General features: G+C 43.0%; 2 protein-coding genes across 2 annotated transcripts; both read left to right on the plus strand.

Moving 5' to 3' along the window:
- Positions 1-1,905: 1,905 nt before the first annotated feature.
- Positions 1,906-6,740, plus strand: kncn (kinocilin; the record flags this gene model as incomplete). The annotated part of the gene is made up of 5 exons (XM_079172771.1): positions 1,906-2,053; positions 3,593-3,661; positions 3,751-3,822; positions 5,277-5,370; positions 6,665-6,740. The coding sequence occupies 5 exons, from the start codon at positions 1,906-1,908 to the stop codon at positions 6,738-6,740; spliced, it is 459 nt and encodes a 152-aa protein (XP_079028897.1).
- Positions 6,741-9,826: 3,086 nt separating this feature from the next.
- Positions 9,827-10,450, plus strand: tmem275a (transmembrane protein 275a; the record flags this gene model as incomplete). The annotated part of the gene is made up of 1 exon (XM_079172770.1): positions 9,827-10,450. One exon carries the CDS (start codon positions 9,827-9,829, stop codon positions 10,448-10,450), a length of 624 nt encoding a protein of 207 aa, XP_079028896.1.
- Between the last annotated feature and the right edge of the window lie 5,401 nt (positions 10,451-15,851).

Raw genomic sequence — 15,851 nt, forward strand, 5'->3', positions numbered from 1 at the left:
AATTCCTAGCAAATCATCCCTGTAGACCACGTAAAAAAAACTAACTAGCAGCACTAATGGCTTCCACAGTCTGCAGGTGGGACTGCTGCATGAGGCTACTGTGAGACTGACCGCCGGTGAGTGCTTTGGGAAGGCGGAGGGTCTCACGGCAGCACCCGCTGTAACTCGACAGTAACTGCAGAATGATACGTGCTTTCATGTCAGAGTCTCCAAAACGCCAGAAAGTCTCTAGAATTGTTCCTAGTAGCTTTTGTGAAAAAAAGTCGCCTCTCTCTCTCTCTCTCTCTCTCTCTCTCGCGAAACTGACAGAAGCACACAATCTATTCAAGATAACGACCTATCGCTGAGATTTGTGAACCGTTATAACTTCTTTGCTAAATGTCAAGCGTTGGTGGTATAGTGGTAAGCATAGCTGCCTTCCAAGCAGTTGACCCGGGTTCGATTCCCGGCCAACGCATCGTTTTTTCGGCTCAAGCTTCATTTACTCTTTGAATGAATGATCTAAATTATGTATCAAAAAACGTTACTGTATGTTCAGAATTGCAGCTTCCAAGATTATCTTCTAAAACTACATATACAGAGTTGTAAATGCTCAAATGACTGTACATTATTACTTCCGTGACAGTACATTATTACTTCTGTGACAATAGTCCAATGTGGGGAGAAAAGTGATCCTTGATACTAAAAGTGTTTCTTATCTTAAATATATTGAAGTTGATTGTTATTATTGTAATTTTTTGTTTATCAAAATATTTTTTTGAGCAAACCATAGACCCATAGACCTTTAGATAGCACAGTGCCATTAACCTCAGAGACGTAAGAGAGATGAGATACATTTGTGTCGTTACCTAACATTTGTGGTTATTGCCTCACATGTAATGAGTGTGCTCAACCCGGACTGAGCTCAAGCTGTGGTGATTTAGTGTGTTCATTATGTGAACACTAGAGATGGTGTGCCACTTTAGTACAGGACCGCAAGGTCTCCCATCCTTTAATGCTCATCTCATATCATTGTGTACACCACTGATTTCTTTTCAGTTTCCCAGAAATTCCCTTAACTCCAATTTTGCTTCAAGTTGATAACATTTCCCTTCTTATGCACTCACACCTTGAGGGAGCTTGACTTGTAGACGTTAGAGAACATAGAGGAAACGTGTTTTTCTTTCTCCCCACTAAGTTCATTTGTTATCCTATTCGCCTGTGTTAATCCTGCTTACCCTCCTTTTCCCTCTGTTGCCATGGATATGCTATTCCTATGGCAACTGCAGGCCTTTGTGGATGGCCTCGGGCCCCCACTGTAGAGGACTCTCTGAACCTTTCATTACACGTTCCCTTCAAGCTCACAGACAAATCACACAAGTACCACATGCTCTAACTCCGTCTCTCTAACTGTCACCCTTTTTCTCTCTCTCTCTCTCTCTCCATCTCCCCTTCTCTCTCTGTGCCTCTGTGCTGCTCTGCCCTTGTACTTCTAAGTGCGTGATGCTCTGCACATGCTAAAGACAGCCTCACAGCTGTTTGTCATTTTGGTGTTCATATGTACTCAAATTACACTCGAGCCATTCATTGCGTATGCGATGCTATAGATGCCAGTGCTGGTTGGAAGATGGCTGTGATCAGATTTGCGGCACACGTTATCAATATTCGGTGGCAACGGAAACCAGAGCTCCGTCTTTAAAGATGCATGAGACGTCTTGAGCTTTGGAGAACGGAGATGGAGGCTTCGCCAGAGAAGTGTGTCAGAGAGAGTGAAAGCATGGGAGGCTGGTGCAGATGTCAGTGAAGGTGCAACTGGCAGTGAGGGCCTGAAGCAGAGTGTATAGACTGTTCAGTGTCTGTGTGTGTCTGTGTGTGTGTGTGTTTGTGTGTGTCTGAGGAGCAGGTGGGGGTGCCTCCACCTGCTGAATGAACCCCGTCAGCGTTGGGGAGTACCATGGGCTACGGGTGGGATCAGCCTTGCTCAGCATTGTGGCGGGCTGCATCATCATCGGGATATCCAGGGAGTGTGACGCCGATGCTGTAGGAGGGATCTTCCTGGGAGCAGGAGGCCTTGGTGAGTGTGTGTGGAAGTTTTTAGGAACTACTGACCCAGTTGTGGGAACGGTATTTTGTGTCATTATGCTTTGAGCTTCTCCCTTCCATGAATCTTTTTCTGTTATGTCACCAAATATTGATGAAGAGCTGTTAGTGTAAACATACCATTCAAAACGTTATTTTATCACCTTGGTACTTTATGACTTTTCTTAATTTTCTAAGAGAATAGCTTTAACGTTTACATAATTTCTACCTTTTGGAGTCCTCTATGGAAAATGTTACATACTTCTCTGTGACACCTGGTTAAACACGATGGGTAATCACATAATAACCCTAACCCTAATACCATCATTCAAAACCAATCATTCACCCCTAACCCAGCAACTTTTCTAGATATTGTGTTTTAATAAGTTGAGAGGGGGAAAAATTGTATATAGTAATAATCGTTATCTCTACATATAACAGTGGGATCTGTGAGACCCCAAACAATGAGGAAGTAAAGCGTACTCTCCTCAGACAATCTCCTCAGAGTATTGTCTGCTTTGAGGAGGACACATTCATATCCGACGGGCAAACTGAGGACGTTTTTATTTATTATTTATTTTATTTAAATCCCAAATTAGTGAAAGTTCTTTGGCCTGTGACATTTCCCCTCTACCGCTCATGAAAAAGACACCATGTGATCACTTGATACAACGGTGTAACTGGAACCAACTGAAAGCCGGAGGAGCTTCACCGCCCAGAGAAAGGAGTGAGAGAAAGGGAAAGAGCGAAGGGCAGGGCTTTCGATCCGAGGACGACGACATCAGCATGCATAGTTAATGGTAAATGTATTCTCGCCGTTGATCTGATCAGCTTTCAATAATTCATTTGTGGTTTTTTTATTGTGCACAAGAGTTTGGCAAATCAAAAAGTGAGCGCAGCAGCTTGATGGAGTCGTTCACTCCGTGCAGCATCTAAGTAACATCTAATTATGTGTTTTGGGGCTGATGCGCCTTGATGCCTCCTCCGACACATAGGCTGACTAATGAGTGTGAACAGAGTGTCCTCGACAGATTCGTTTCGCTCCTTCTGCAGTTTCATGACATTTTGAGCACAGGCAGGCTCGTCACGGCCACCCTCAGGAACCTGCCGGGGTTTAATGTCAACTCTTGTGGCCTATAAGGGAAATCAATAACTGTTGAATTGGAGCGGAGTGCCGCTGAGAGGCACACGAGCCCTGCGGCTCAGATATTAATTTATACTTGGAGCTGAGCAGGAAGCAACATCACACGCTGTATGTAAAAAATATCTGAAGGCAATTTCATCAAAGGCTGTCATTGATGTGACGTCTAATATGAAGAGCTGTTCTACCCTCTGGTGTGCCCACTTTTAGTGCAAATTCCGGTCAGAAAATAAACATGATTGATTATCATTTCTATAGAGTCCAAGATTGTGACAAATAGTCACACTAACATTTCAGTTAATCCCTCTTACTTAATCCTACCAATAGTGGTTAGGACACTATAATAAAAGCAGTGTTTATATGTAATTTAGTTATACGCTGTCTGCTTTCCAGGCCTGCTCATATCGATCTACCCCTTCATAAGAGCCTGGCTGAACTTCAACCATATTCTTCCATCCTTCGGTACGTTGTTTGATTTGAACAATCAATTGAAACACTTTTAAAGATATTTGAAGTCACACATTACTTTGTCTCTTGTCTTAACAACCCAGGAAACTTCAGAGTGCACCCCACACCTGCCAATCCCGCTCCTGATCAACCTGTAGGGGCACTAAGAAGAGAAGGTGAGTGTGCAGCCATGTTTCAACAGAGAAGTCAGTCAACCATATACATGTAACTTTCAACGATATGTTGTTCAGTCTGCTCCTGTCAAGTTTGTGTCCAGTATATATTGACACCGGTCTGCACACTGTGGAGCTGATAGTTAACACCAGTGAGAAAGGTGTTGGGTCTATGTGGTTATTGCAGAGCATCAGTCATCTTACTGATATCGCACGGGGTGCCGTTGAAAAGTAAAAAAACAAAAAAAGAGAGAGAGAGAGAGAGAGAGAGAGAGAGAGAGAGAGAGAGAGAGAGAGAGAGAGAGTGTTTCCTTCTTTCATAACCACTTTTTATTGACCTAGATGAAAAACATTATGAGATCGAGGAAAGATGTGAGAGAAAAGATTCAGAGTGCTGAGAGGATCTGACTGGAAATGCATTCATGTAAATATGTCCACATGAATGTTAGTTCATCAGAAAATCCAGCACAAGATATATATAATACAGTAACGTACTGTGATTACAAACCACAAGACACAAGAACAAAACACAAGAAGACCTACGTGTTTGTGCTCCAATGAAAATAACTAGAATGAAAATACCAAATAGTTTGCGTATTCAAAGCAAACACTGGAAGTCAGTGATATGTCATCTTTTCTTGTGTTATAGAGGTCATTTGTTTGTGTAAATCTGGTTTTAATTCATGTCAGAGATTCTAGAGGTTTGTGGAGTATCTCTCCATGATCATTTCTAAAAGAGATTCCCTCTTTCATCACACTGGCTTTGTGTATGAAAAAATAAATATTTCTTAATATTTTTTCATTCTATTATTTGGGCATAATCTATTTCATACAATCCAGCGTTAACTCTTGAATTCATTTCCTGAATATCTTTGTAGAACATGTAATAAACAGATTTACTGTTGTTTGTACAGAAAACACATTATTACGTATTATCATTTACACGTATTATCATTTTCAAACCCAAATGTTCCTGTTAAATTTCACTGATGAAATAGAAAAACGTTGGTCAGGAGTTATTAGCAATTAGCAGTGAGATGGCAATTCCTCCTTTCATTTCCTCCTCATGGCATCAATCTCTCTGTTTATGGCTGTTTAACTGCACCCACACAGTCCTATGACTGCTGTTTGTTTGATTTGGTTTTATGTGGCGAAGACATATACTGTAGATAAGTGAGTGACCACATAATAGACAATCCAAGTGTGTGTGTGTGTGTGTTTTCCCCCGAGACTGTTTTCTCTCACCTGCCAGCCTTCATAACACGATTCAGCTCTCAGACATCCACAGACTGAAACATGAAAACGTTACATTGAATGTTGCAGCGTGTTGACCTGCTCTCCTGGAGAGACCTCCTGGGGGTCTCTGCAAACTAAAGAGTACGATCTAGACAGGCTCTATATGGAAAGTGTCACGTATAAATACAATTGTCTTGAATTGACTCCCGTGCTCTCGACAGGGACTCAGAGTCAGCTAAACCTGGAGCGCTCTAAGAGTCGAATGGGAACCTTTGTGGAGGGCGGACCGATGGCTGAGACCAACCCAGATGAGGGGTACGTGGACGATATTATATATGCGGTGACATTTCTTTTCCATAATGCGATTAATGTGGATTAGAGCAAGAAGCGGATTGACATTCATAAAGTGCAAGAAAGGTAACGTCCCATTTAGAGTCTCCTCTGCGGTCATCTTCTAACACTAGAGAACATGTCACCTTAACCGAGTGGTTCCTCTCCCTCCATTTATCCTCCTCCAGCATGACATCTGCTGTGTCAGTTTGAGCTCTTAAAATCGTTGCAAAGACAGTTCGACCTCTGAACTTCAGAAACCTTTATTAATGATTTATTTACAACTTACAGAATTTGTTGGCCTATTAGGCAACACTTGCCCATTTTATCTTCCTGACATTTATAACTGCCAACCTGTTTATTTAGTAATGACTTATTAATGACTTATTTGACTTAACAGTGGTGACATTTTCAGATCATCGACCTCATCAGAATCTAAATGCTGCGTTCGTCATTCATTTTGCCTTGATCGTTTCAACATTAGAATATTTCCGCACACTGACTTTGTCATTTGTTAACCTAATACTGCGAGATTGTTTTGGATGCAAATCCACATGTAAATGCCCCAAAATCAATTAACTGAAACTTTAAAGACTTTTAATGACACATGAAGCTGAGTGTTAACGCTGAACTGCCTTTATGAAGTGGAACAATCACTTTAACTTACTATAGTAACACAGATTTTTGTAGGATAATGTTCAGGAGTCATGCTTTTATTTCACTGTAATGAGATCATGACGCCCTGCCTGACGGAGACTTCAAAGCAGTGCAGTGATTTGACCGGCACTGTTAAGATGTGTGTGTCTGCAGTCTCTCTCAGAGCCAATTTCGGGTTTAAGGCGTTTTTTACAAACCTGTGACTGACATATATGAAAATTAAAAATGATCATTTTCAATGCTTGATATTGTTAAATTGAGACTATTAAGGTCACTTTTTTTTTTTTGCAATACCAATGCTAGTTTTCTTCAGCTTCATATGATCCAAAGACGACAATCATGTAAAATGTATTTTGTGTTCATTTCATTGCATTAGTCACATGCCAACACACGAATTATGCAGAACTGTCTTTTCAAAACTATAGGTCACATTTTTAGATGACTTCGGGGAAGAACGTAAGACCGGTTGTCCCAGGGAAGACGTAACACAACAGATAAAGACAGACCAATACTTTTCTAATTTCTAATCTTCTAATTTTGCCTCGAGATGTTTTAGTTCAGCTTCATCAGACACAACACATCATCCCTTTGCTTACGTGAGTCCCGCTCTGGTGTGTTGCAGGACATCTTCAGACATGCCAGACATCTTATCGAGACGGAAACTTAAGCACCCGCCTTCTGATCAAGACCTGCCATGATGTCATCACATGACCTGATGGACTAATTTTTTTCAACTTCCCTTCATTAAGTGGCTTTCAAAGGTGGGGCAAAAGATGATGGTCTTCTGTAGAATTGTGGCTCAACTTGCTGAACGTTTGTTGAGATGACCTCATGCCATTGTACTTGTGTGGCCTAATAAACACCTCCAAAGATTAAACCGTGAGTGCTGGAGAAGTACTTCCAAACTTCCTGCTAATGAGTGAATACAAAGTAAGCCAAGTAGTCCCACTTGTGTGCAGCTCATCTCGCCGCCTCACAATGTCCTCAGCTGCCAATTAAGAAATGGTAACGGCCGTTATGTGACGATGGGACTTGTACAAGATTCGGCTCAAGTTCCCCTGCTCGTATTTGCCGTGTGCAAAACGAATTGGAATACATGTGTGCAGACAGACTGACACACAAACAGCTACATCCCGTTGCACGTGTGCACACTGAACTGCACCCCCGCAGTGAAACGTAATACATTGATATTCAGGATGGCACAGGCAGAATGACTGCTGCATGGGCAAGAATGCTGCGCTCTGACAAAGACTGTGGCGTGCTGCGAGCATGAAACATGTCAGCAACGGTAGCCAGAGGAGTCTGCAGGCGTCTTTTAAGGAGATTTTCGAGGTGTCAATCTAGAATTGCCCAATGCAATAAATGTGAATTGAATCGCAATGGTCGGGTTCAAACCATAGGCTGCATAAATGCTGTCAGCAAACAAACTGAAGACTTAAGAGGTGATGCTTTATTCATAACAACAGATTCTGGGTTGCCAGGTGGTGTTTATCCTCCTCCAGCATGTCAGTTTTAGTTCTTTAAATCATTAGAAAGACAGTTCGACCTCTGAACTTCTGAACCCTTTATTAATGATTTATTTACATACAACTTATTGAATTAGGCAACACTTGCCCATTTTATCTTCCTGACATTTATAACTGCCAACCTGTTGGCCTATATTTATTTATTAATAGCTTATTAATGACGTATTTGACTTAACAGTGGTGACATTTTTCACCACTTGGCAACCCTAAATTAGTTCTAATTAAAGACTTTATTTTGACTTTACATTTAATTGATTTCTTAAACTTTACTTAAGCCATTAATTACAACTTATGACTCCTCTATAAAAAAGTGGCATCAAATTATTTAAGATGACTGAAAACACCATAACAAAGAAGCCGACTGTAAATTAAATTGAAGAAAAATTAATTTGAGGCTTTCATTTTAAAATGTAATTTAAAGAAAAATCAGCAACAAGTAAGTAAAGGGGAGCTAGTGAGCTGCAGGCACGGTGCAACAGCTTTCACCTTCATCATCTCCTTCTCACACACACACACACACACGCACACACACACACACTCACACACACACACACACACACACACACACACACACACACACACACACACACACACACAAGGATGGCTGAGGAGGATACAGGGGAGTCGCATCCAGAGGTTCACAGAGGAGAGAAGATGCTCTGCGCGGCGGATCAAAAATGTATGCAATAATGATCTGACGACATCACAACCTCCACCGGAGAGACACCTCGCCTATTTTAGCGGTTCCCCGGTCCCCGGTCCCCTCCCTTCGTTTCCGTCGCAGGATGACCTCGCCGGTGCTGGTGCGTGCGTCTCTGTCCACATCACGAGCAGCGCGCGGTGTTGCGTCTGTGTGCCAACTCAGAAGAGATGCCATCTCAGTCACCTAAGAGATCGTTCCCCTCTCCTCCTCGTGGTATGTCCCTCCGCAGGTCGGATCGCGTTGCTTTTTGTGTTTCCATGGCCACCGATTGAACGGCTGTCATGACTTGTGCCCTCAGCGCCGCGAAGCCGCGAAGGCAGGATGAAAACCCCTCGTTTGGTGTTGATGCGTCCTTTCAACCTCTCAGTAATTACGCGCTGTAATTAGACATGGGAATCTCGGCGAAAATCTACTGATTAGACGATGGAAAGACCTGCAGTGCATCGACATACAGGGTAAGATGATTTTTTTTAAAGGATTAATTACACAGGAATGTAACACATCTGTGCCGTACATTTAAATGTGTTCTTAGCAAAGCCTAGTTCATAATTAAACGTACTGTTTTGTATTTGCATTCGTGGTCATAGATGTATACATTTACAAAAAGGATATCCTTTCCCCACACCCCCTTTCTACATTTGCACTGTATGCTCCTGAATGCTGGAATGACAGGGCTGATTAGATTGCAACTAAATACTGAAAAGCCATTCACACCGTGGCCTTGCTGCCACCAAATGAAGCAGCTGCAGTGCCATTGCATTTTGCATTTTTACTTCACAGACCTATCGAATGAGCAGCAATTATGAACAAACGTGTTGAATTATTAAGCAGCACTTTTTTTTTAATATGGTGGTGCAAGAGTCACAGGGTGCATGCATCTCATTTATATTGTAATGCAACAGTGTAGATGGTTAAATTCCCAATTAACGGTCCCACCAATTGATTTCAATGTTTTTTTGTGTTTACCTGAGGTATAATGTGCTCTCTACCTGTCGTGTGTGTTGTTGTACATGGAAATTGAGCAAAACATGTAAAATCCTATTTAAAACATAGTCCAGTTGATTTAAATGCTCAGTATTTTCAGCAGTCCTTCCCCGTATACGTGTGAGACAGGCTTCTGGTGTCTCTATGATATAAACCACAGCAATACTGTAAGAGCCAACCGTAACACTCACCTGCATAGTGGCCAGTGTATTCAGCTTTTAGCTTATCAGATTGTATTCATGAAATGTGTAATTTATAGGAGTAGCAGGGCAGAGTGAGGCATGTTCAGAGCTCATTACACAAAGTCTCTCAGGGAGTACACAATGATCATTAGATATTTGTCCAGTAACACTGGTGGACCGAACAACAGCAGGGTTATCAGAGGCAGAGTGTTTCTTTCACTGTGTGCATCCAAAAAGATACTCTTTCAGCTGTTGTGTTTTGTCATTTACAGACAAAGATGTTTCCTGGCTGTGAATTTGTTTAAACATTGCCATGGGGAAGAGTCTGGACTGAAACACGGGGAGATTTGATAACGCAGTGGAAGAGAGAGAGCTCGGGAGGAGAAGACATGGTCATCACTGATAGAAGCACTGGCACCCCTGTACCTAAAAAGGAGCCCCAGAAGAAGAGGAGGAGGACGTCTCGCCCTCATGGCCTACCTTCTCCGGCGCTCTGCTGTGCCTGCGGCCTGTGCATCATGCTGGCTGGACTCAACATCACCCTCGTGGGAGCGTTCGCCTTCAGCACGCTGGTGCCTTCTGCCAATCCCCCGATCATCATCGGACCCATCCTTCTGCTGGTGGCCTTCTCCTTTTTCGGGGCCTGTTGCGTGTGCAGCCGCCTCCCCCCTCCCCACAGCTCACGGAGGTCCAAGGTGGGCGGCAGGGGCGCGGGGCTGATGGGACACGGCGGGCTGGCTGGTGGGGCAGCGTTTGAAATAGAGGTCAGCGAGCACACGCTGCAGGATACCACAGCTGTGCAGCTCAGCCCCACGTCATCCCCGGGTTCGTCCCGGGCGTCCAGCCCAGAAAAGGAGGCTCCCGACGCGGCCCTACCAGGACCCTGCAAGCTCTTCACCATGGAGACCAATGGCCCCACTTCTTCTGGTTCCGCCACCGCAGTCTACTCAGCCTCCACGGCAGCAGGAGGGGAGGTGAGGCTCAACCTGCCGCGTGAAGAAGTGGTCGCCTAGCAGAGCAGAAACTCTTCCAAGGCCGGAGCTGCCAGTGTAAATACCCTTCTGGGCCGAGGGCTTGCTGGATGTGATCGTGTCCTCTAGTTTACGTAGTGCCATATTTCTGGTTGTGTACAGAATGCTTTTGATTTTCTTGCTGTGCAGCCAACTGGTAATTAGCATGCAAAGTTAACGAAACATCCAAGTGTTTGTGGATCATTAGATTTGGAATTGAAATTCCTACCGCTCTTGTGCTGTTTGTTTGTTTTCCCCTACATGGTATTTTTTTTTTAACATGGGGCATTATGAACAGATTATCAACAACTTTTATCTTTCACTGCCACGCACCCATCAGCAGTGATTTCAGAGGGCTGGAATGAAAAAATATGATTGTTGATTTGTTCTGAACACGTTAGGATTAGATGTGAAAGGTCAACAGTGAACTGTGCCGGTACGTCTGTTGTGACGTGTGACATTTTGTGTGACATTCTCAGTGCTGAACTTGTTTTGGGGGCATAAGATATTTTAAGTCACAGAAGTCCCAAAGCAATATTCTCTCACCTGAGAATGAATTATCTGCCGTTATAGTTCTTATACACTCTTCTTGTCTACAGCCAATACGTTTGTAATGAATAACTGTCCATATTGAACAGCGTGTAACAGTATATTTACATGTAACCGTGTATGATGTCGGATCGCGCCAACATCAACACGTCACCATTTTCTTTTCTGATTTCACATTCAGTTTTCATTGAAGTTGATCACAACTCACAGTTTTAAGGGCACGTTCATCATGGCATTTACAGTCATTCATAAACGGTTCAATGCAGTAAAGGTCGCGTTCCAAGCGGAGTAGGGCCATACCTCACCGTGAGGCACACAAATGTGTCATAACGACGATTTTGTCATCATGAATTTCAATTCGCGGTGGGACTCCACGCAGGAACGGTTTACAAATGTGAACATGTGAATTTCACAGTACTGAATTCTTATTCTTATAACGTCTGATATGACAAACTTAGAACTTAACCGCCACTGAACTTTGTATGTACAACAGAGGCAAGCCAAGAAGTCTGACATAGTTTAGATATTCAGATTGCATAAAAAGAACTAATTCCCCATCACTGTGATGTCTCCTTGTCAGTTAGGAACTCGACTGGTCAAAAGAGACATTCCCTGATTTCCTTTGAAAGGAAACGTTGCCTTAGACTGAACTATCAGGATTAAACCAATGAGGGCTACAACAAAAGTGCACAATAGCATTTCTCTTCAGAAAGCTCTGGGTTTTTATTCCATATTATTAGGAAAGCCTCAACACGTTTTTTTTTCTTCTTTTTTGTGGGTATTGCAAATGCATGCAAACGGCTTAAATGTTCCATCCCCGCATACATGTATGTGGAGCAGCAGAAGAGTGGACACGTGCATACGGACACAGTCCAGTGGACAGAGCATTCCCTTAAACAGCGTGAACCTCCATGATTTGTGACGCAGCTCCTCAGAAGGACCGGTTTCTCTGTCAAAAACGTGCTGAGTTTTGCATGTTCGGAGAACTGCCTTCGTGGAAATGCACAACAACACCCCCCGTTGTGAACTATCGGTGTTATCTGTGTAATTTGTGTAGCACTTCGACAACATTTCTGGGAAAATGTACGGATAGAATATTTTTGTGAAGATTATAATTTGTTTATTTTCAAAAGTGACGATCCAAATGTGAATCCTTCAAAAGATATAAATAAATAAAAAAAGGCTCTTTCATTAGAACATGAGGTTGCTCATTATGTATGCGTGGCACAACACCGTGTTCCTGCTACACTGCGTTTTGGTGTCATCATGAAGTGAAATGAATAAAAATGTCCAACTGGATTGGTTATATGTTTACATTTCAAACAAGTTCAGTGTAGTCTTGTAGGATAGTATCCTTTCCTTTGGGGCGTGATTGTCTTTACAAGCATTATTTATTCCAAGAGGTAATCTGTAAAGATTCTTTAACAGCAGTTTGTGGGAAAAACAACAAGACGCCAATCAGAAACGATCCCCCAGATGTGTCAGAAAGAAGGTGCAAAAACAGCTGGTGACTTAATGCTTCAGTTTATCCTTCCATGCCAAACCAACCTCTTGTTCACCGGAAACAAGGCTCCTTCCAGTGTCACAGATGCAACTAACGATTATTTTTGTTATTGATTAATCTGACAATTATACTCACAAATAATAGATTTATAATGAGAATTCAAAAAAAACTAAGTTATATAAAATCCTCACATGTCAGAACATCGACATTTTTGCACTTTAACACGACAAATCATCTAAAGTAAGAAATCTTTGTCAAAATTGTTGCCGATTCATTTTCTGTCAATCAACTGATCAGCTCGTTGTTTCAGCCCCTGTGGCATCGCCCTCTGCAGTGAAACATCTCAGTCCGTCTTGTTGAAAACTTGTTCTGTGAAGAAGGGACCAGGAAAAGCTCTCCTCATCCTTTAACACATCACATCAAGATGCCCTTGAGAAACAACTCAATACGAGCTCCATCTGGCTCCTCCACAGGCGTGTAAGTGTGTTTAAAGCTTTTATCACTGGAGGGCGCCAGGGCCACGTCTATGAGTTTCAGCTCAAAGTTACATAAAACGCGGCCGTCGTTCCATCATCGAGGCAGCAGATGTCAGTAGATCATAACAAACCTCTGTTGGCTGTGCACAGTAGTAGATTGTATCAAAGTGAATTTGCGGACATGGTCAACAACATATTGAATGTTGGTAGGCACAATCGTGGCATATTGATTGCTGTGTTCGCAAAGCATTGTGTTGAGAGGTTTGCCAAAAGTGTCAGTGGTCTACATCGGGCTTGGGGAAGATTTCTTCTCGCCGTGTGAGAGTCGGGTGTGATTTGCAATCTCACAGCTGAAAGCACTGATGACACCAATGTACAGATAGTGTGATTTAAAAAAAAATGCTCGATGCTGATGAAGCTGTCCTTGTGCTCATGGAGATGATGGCGGCACAGATCTGGCGTGGCCTACTTTCTGCGGCGGCCTAACAGATGATGAAACAGAATCCGGATCTTTTCTTTTGATATCAGAAAAGGCTCCAAAAAAACTACTGATTTCAATCTCACAGCTGAGTTTGTGATACAAGTTGGAACCGTGTGAGTGACACACAGTGTGAGTCTTGATTGATAGGACAAAAGATTAAAGGCTGTAGGGATTTAGACATGTTGGTTCCTAAGGGGATTTTTTTGTCGATATAAAATTCCAGTTTACTCTGGTAGACTTAAAATACGTATGAAAACAACAAAGATTGTTTGTGACCCAATTATCAGTTCTGCTCCTATGATGCCAGATGCATCTTACCATACAGGAACAGAGGGGTAAGAACACTGAGGCTGTCATACATCGACAGCATGTCAAGGGTTTTTTTCTGTGTCTAAGCCTCCACAACAACAGTTACACATGAAAACTACTGAAGCGTTGCACCATTCAAACCCCCTGTTTCCTCACCTTTCAACTGCTTCCAGGTTCATGTTGCATTACAACCGTGAAACATTGTTCCCTGCCTCTTCTGCCTGTTGGCCTTCACCGACGAGGCTCATAAAACATATTAAATGTTTAGCCAGCTGGAGGTTGGACGATTTATTGCCTTCTGGAGGTGCACAGGTTTATAGGGGAGATGCAGCCTGAGGAGGATATTCCCATGTTTATGCTCTTGTAGAGCAAAGGTCAGGGAGACGGGTCATGGTGTACCGCTGCAGTTAAAGCTTACTTGTCACAAAAAAGGGGGATAAATGGAAGTCACCATTTGCCCTTTAAACCCTCCCGTGTGTCTTTGGACTTCTTTTTATAAGCACTTTACTTGGAAAAAGCTTTGATTTCCACAAAATGTAGGCCCCATCCTCCGTGAAACTGTGAAAAGACCACTTTCCCTCGGCCTTTCCAACCCCTTTTTGTATCGGACAAATACTGGTTTTACAGTTCCTCAGTAAGACTGCAGACTGCTGCTAAAATGAACTTGAACGAATGAATGTTTTTTTGATAGCTCTCTGTCTTATGCCAAATTATGGTCAATGATAAACTTTCTCAGTTGACTCTTGCCCTGGATTTCTCTTCTATCACAGCAGCTATCAAATGAACCCTGTGACTGGAAAACAGGCCACTATTTTTTGATTTCTGTCAGTAAACCAAAGACAAAAACATTTAAACGGGCACATTCTGTAGTAAACGTTGACACTGCCACTGCACGTTGCATCCATATTGATGAATTGCAGGAACACCTCCAGCAACTACGTCAACTATTATCAGATTATCTTTGCTGACAATTTATTCACGCAGATATCAAGTCATCATCGGGGATGACTGACACAGATGTCCGCGATGCTAAGATACGGTGTAAACAGCTGGAAAGGTCTGGAGATTGTAGAGGCAAACGTACACAGTCAACCTCAGATGTCTTCATGACGAGATGCTGCAGACTGACAAAAAACACTGCTGCAGCCACACACACACACACACACACATAGACCTGCAGTCAAAAGCATCCCATCCGCTCTGAACCGGAGCATGGCGGATCTCGACGCACTGTTCATGTGTGGATGTACAACAATCTCAGTCGAATGAGTCGACAGAGGAGGGGGATGGAGGGTGTAATCAAGCAGAAAAGATTAGGGGAAGACGAGCTGCTGAGGATCTATGGGAGCAGACACTGGTTATGTAACCCAGACCCAGTTCACTCCGCTTCCAAAGGCGGACTGGGAGGGAGGAGATGTGGGGATTTACTGATGGGGTGAATCCTTGTGTTTGAAGTGAAATGAATGTGGCCGTTACTTATCTGCACGCATTGCTGCTTCAGATGACAATCGGTGTCATATTCTTATATAAACTCAGTTTCACCAGGTCAACAAGGAGGTCCCCCATTGTTTTTGTCAGAATAAAAGCATTGACCTTATTTGGTGCAGGAGGAAATGCCAATGATTCTGTTGTTATTGACTCAGTGTCCACCTTTGGTTGTTGCTCCATTTCACTGGTGACTATACAGCAACCTATTTTAGGCCCTCCCCGCGACCCTGCAAGTGTTTACTCAAACTTGGTAACAGAGCTCTCAGAGTACCGTTGAACATGTCATTTAATCTGAAAACATATTAGGTAAATTTCATTCTGAGGGGTGTTTTGGTCCTCCATGTGCCATGCATGAGTGGGCCTCATGACTGCCGGGCTGCTCCTGTTGGCTCTCTCTGACAGGACCAGTTTGAGGGTGACATGGAGAAGAAAGCTCCTCAAAGATACAGCAGATTTTGATTGAAGCCAACGAGAGGCCTAAAACTAACGCCACAGTGCTCTGCATATCAATGGCCACTGACAATGGGTCCCTCGCCATTCTCAACTCCTCCATTCACCCTCAGTAAATGGCACTGTATTCAAGTGGCCGGGCTGTTG

This window comes from Pholis gunnellus, assembly GCF_910591455.1.
Source record: "Pholis gunnellus genome assembly, chromosome: 14".
Lineage (NCBI taxonomy): Eukaryota > Metazoa > Chordata > Actinopteri > Perciformes > Pholidae > Pholis > Pholis gunnellus.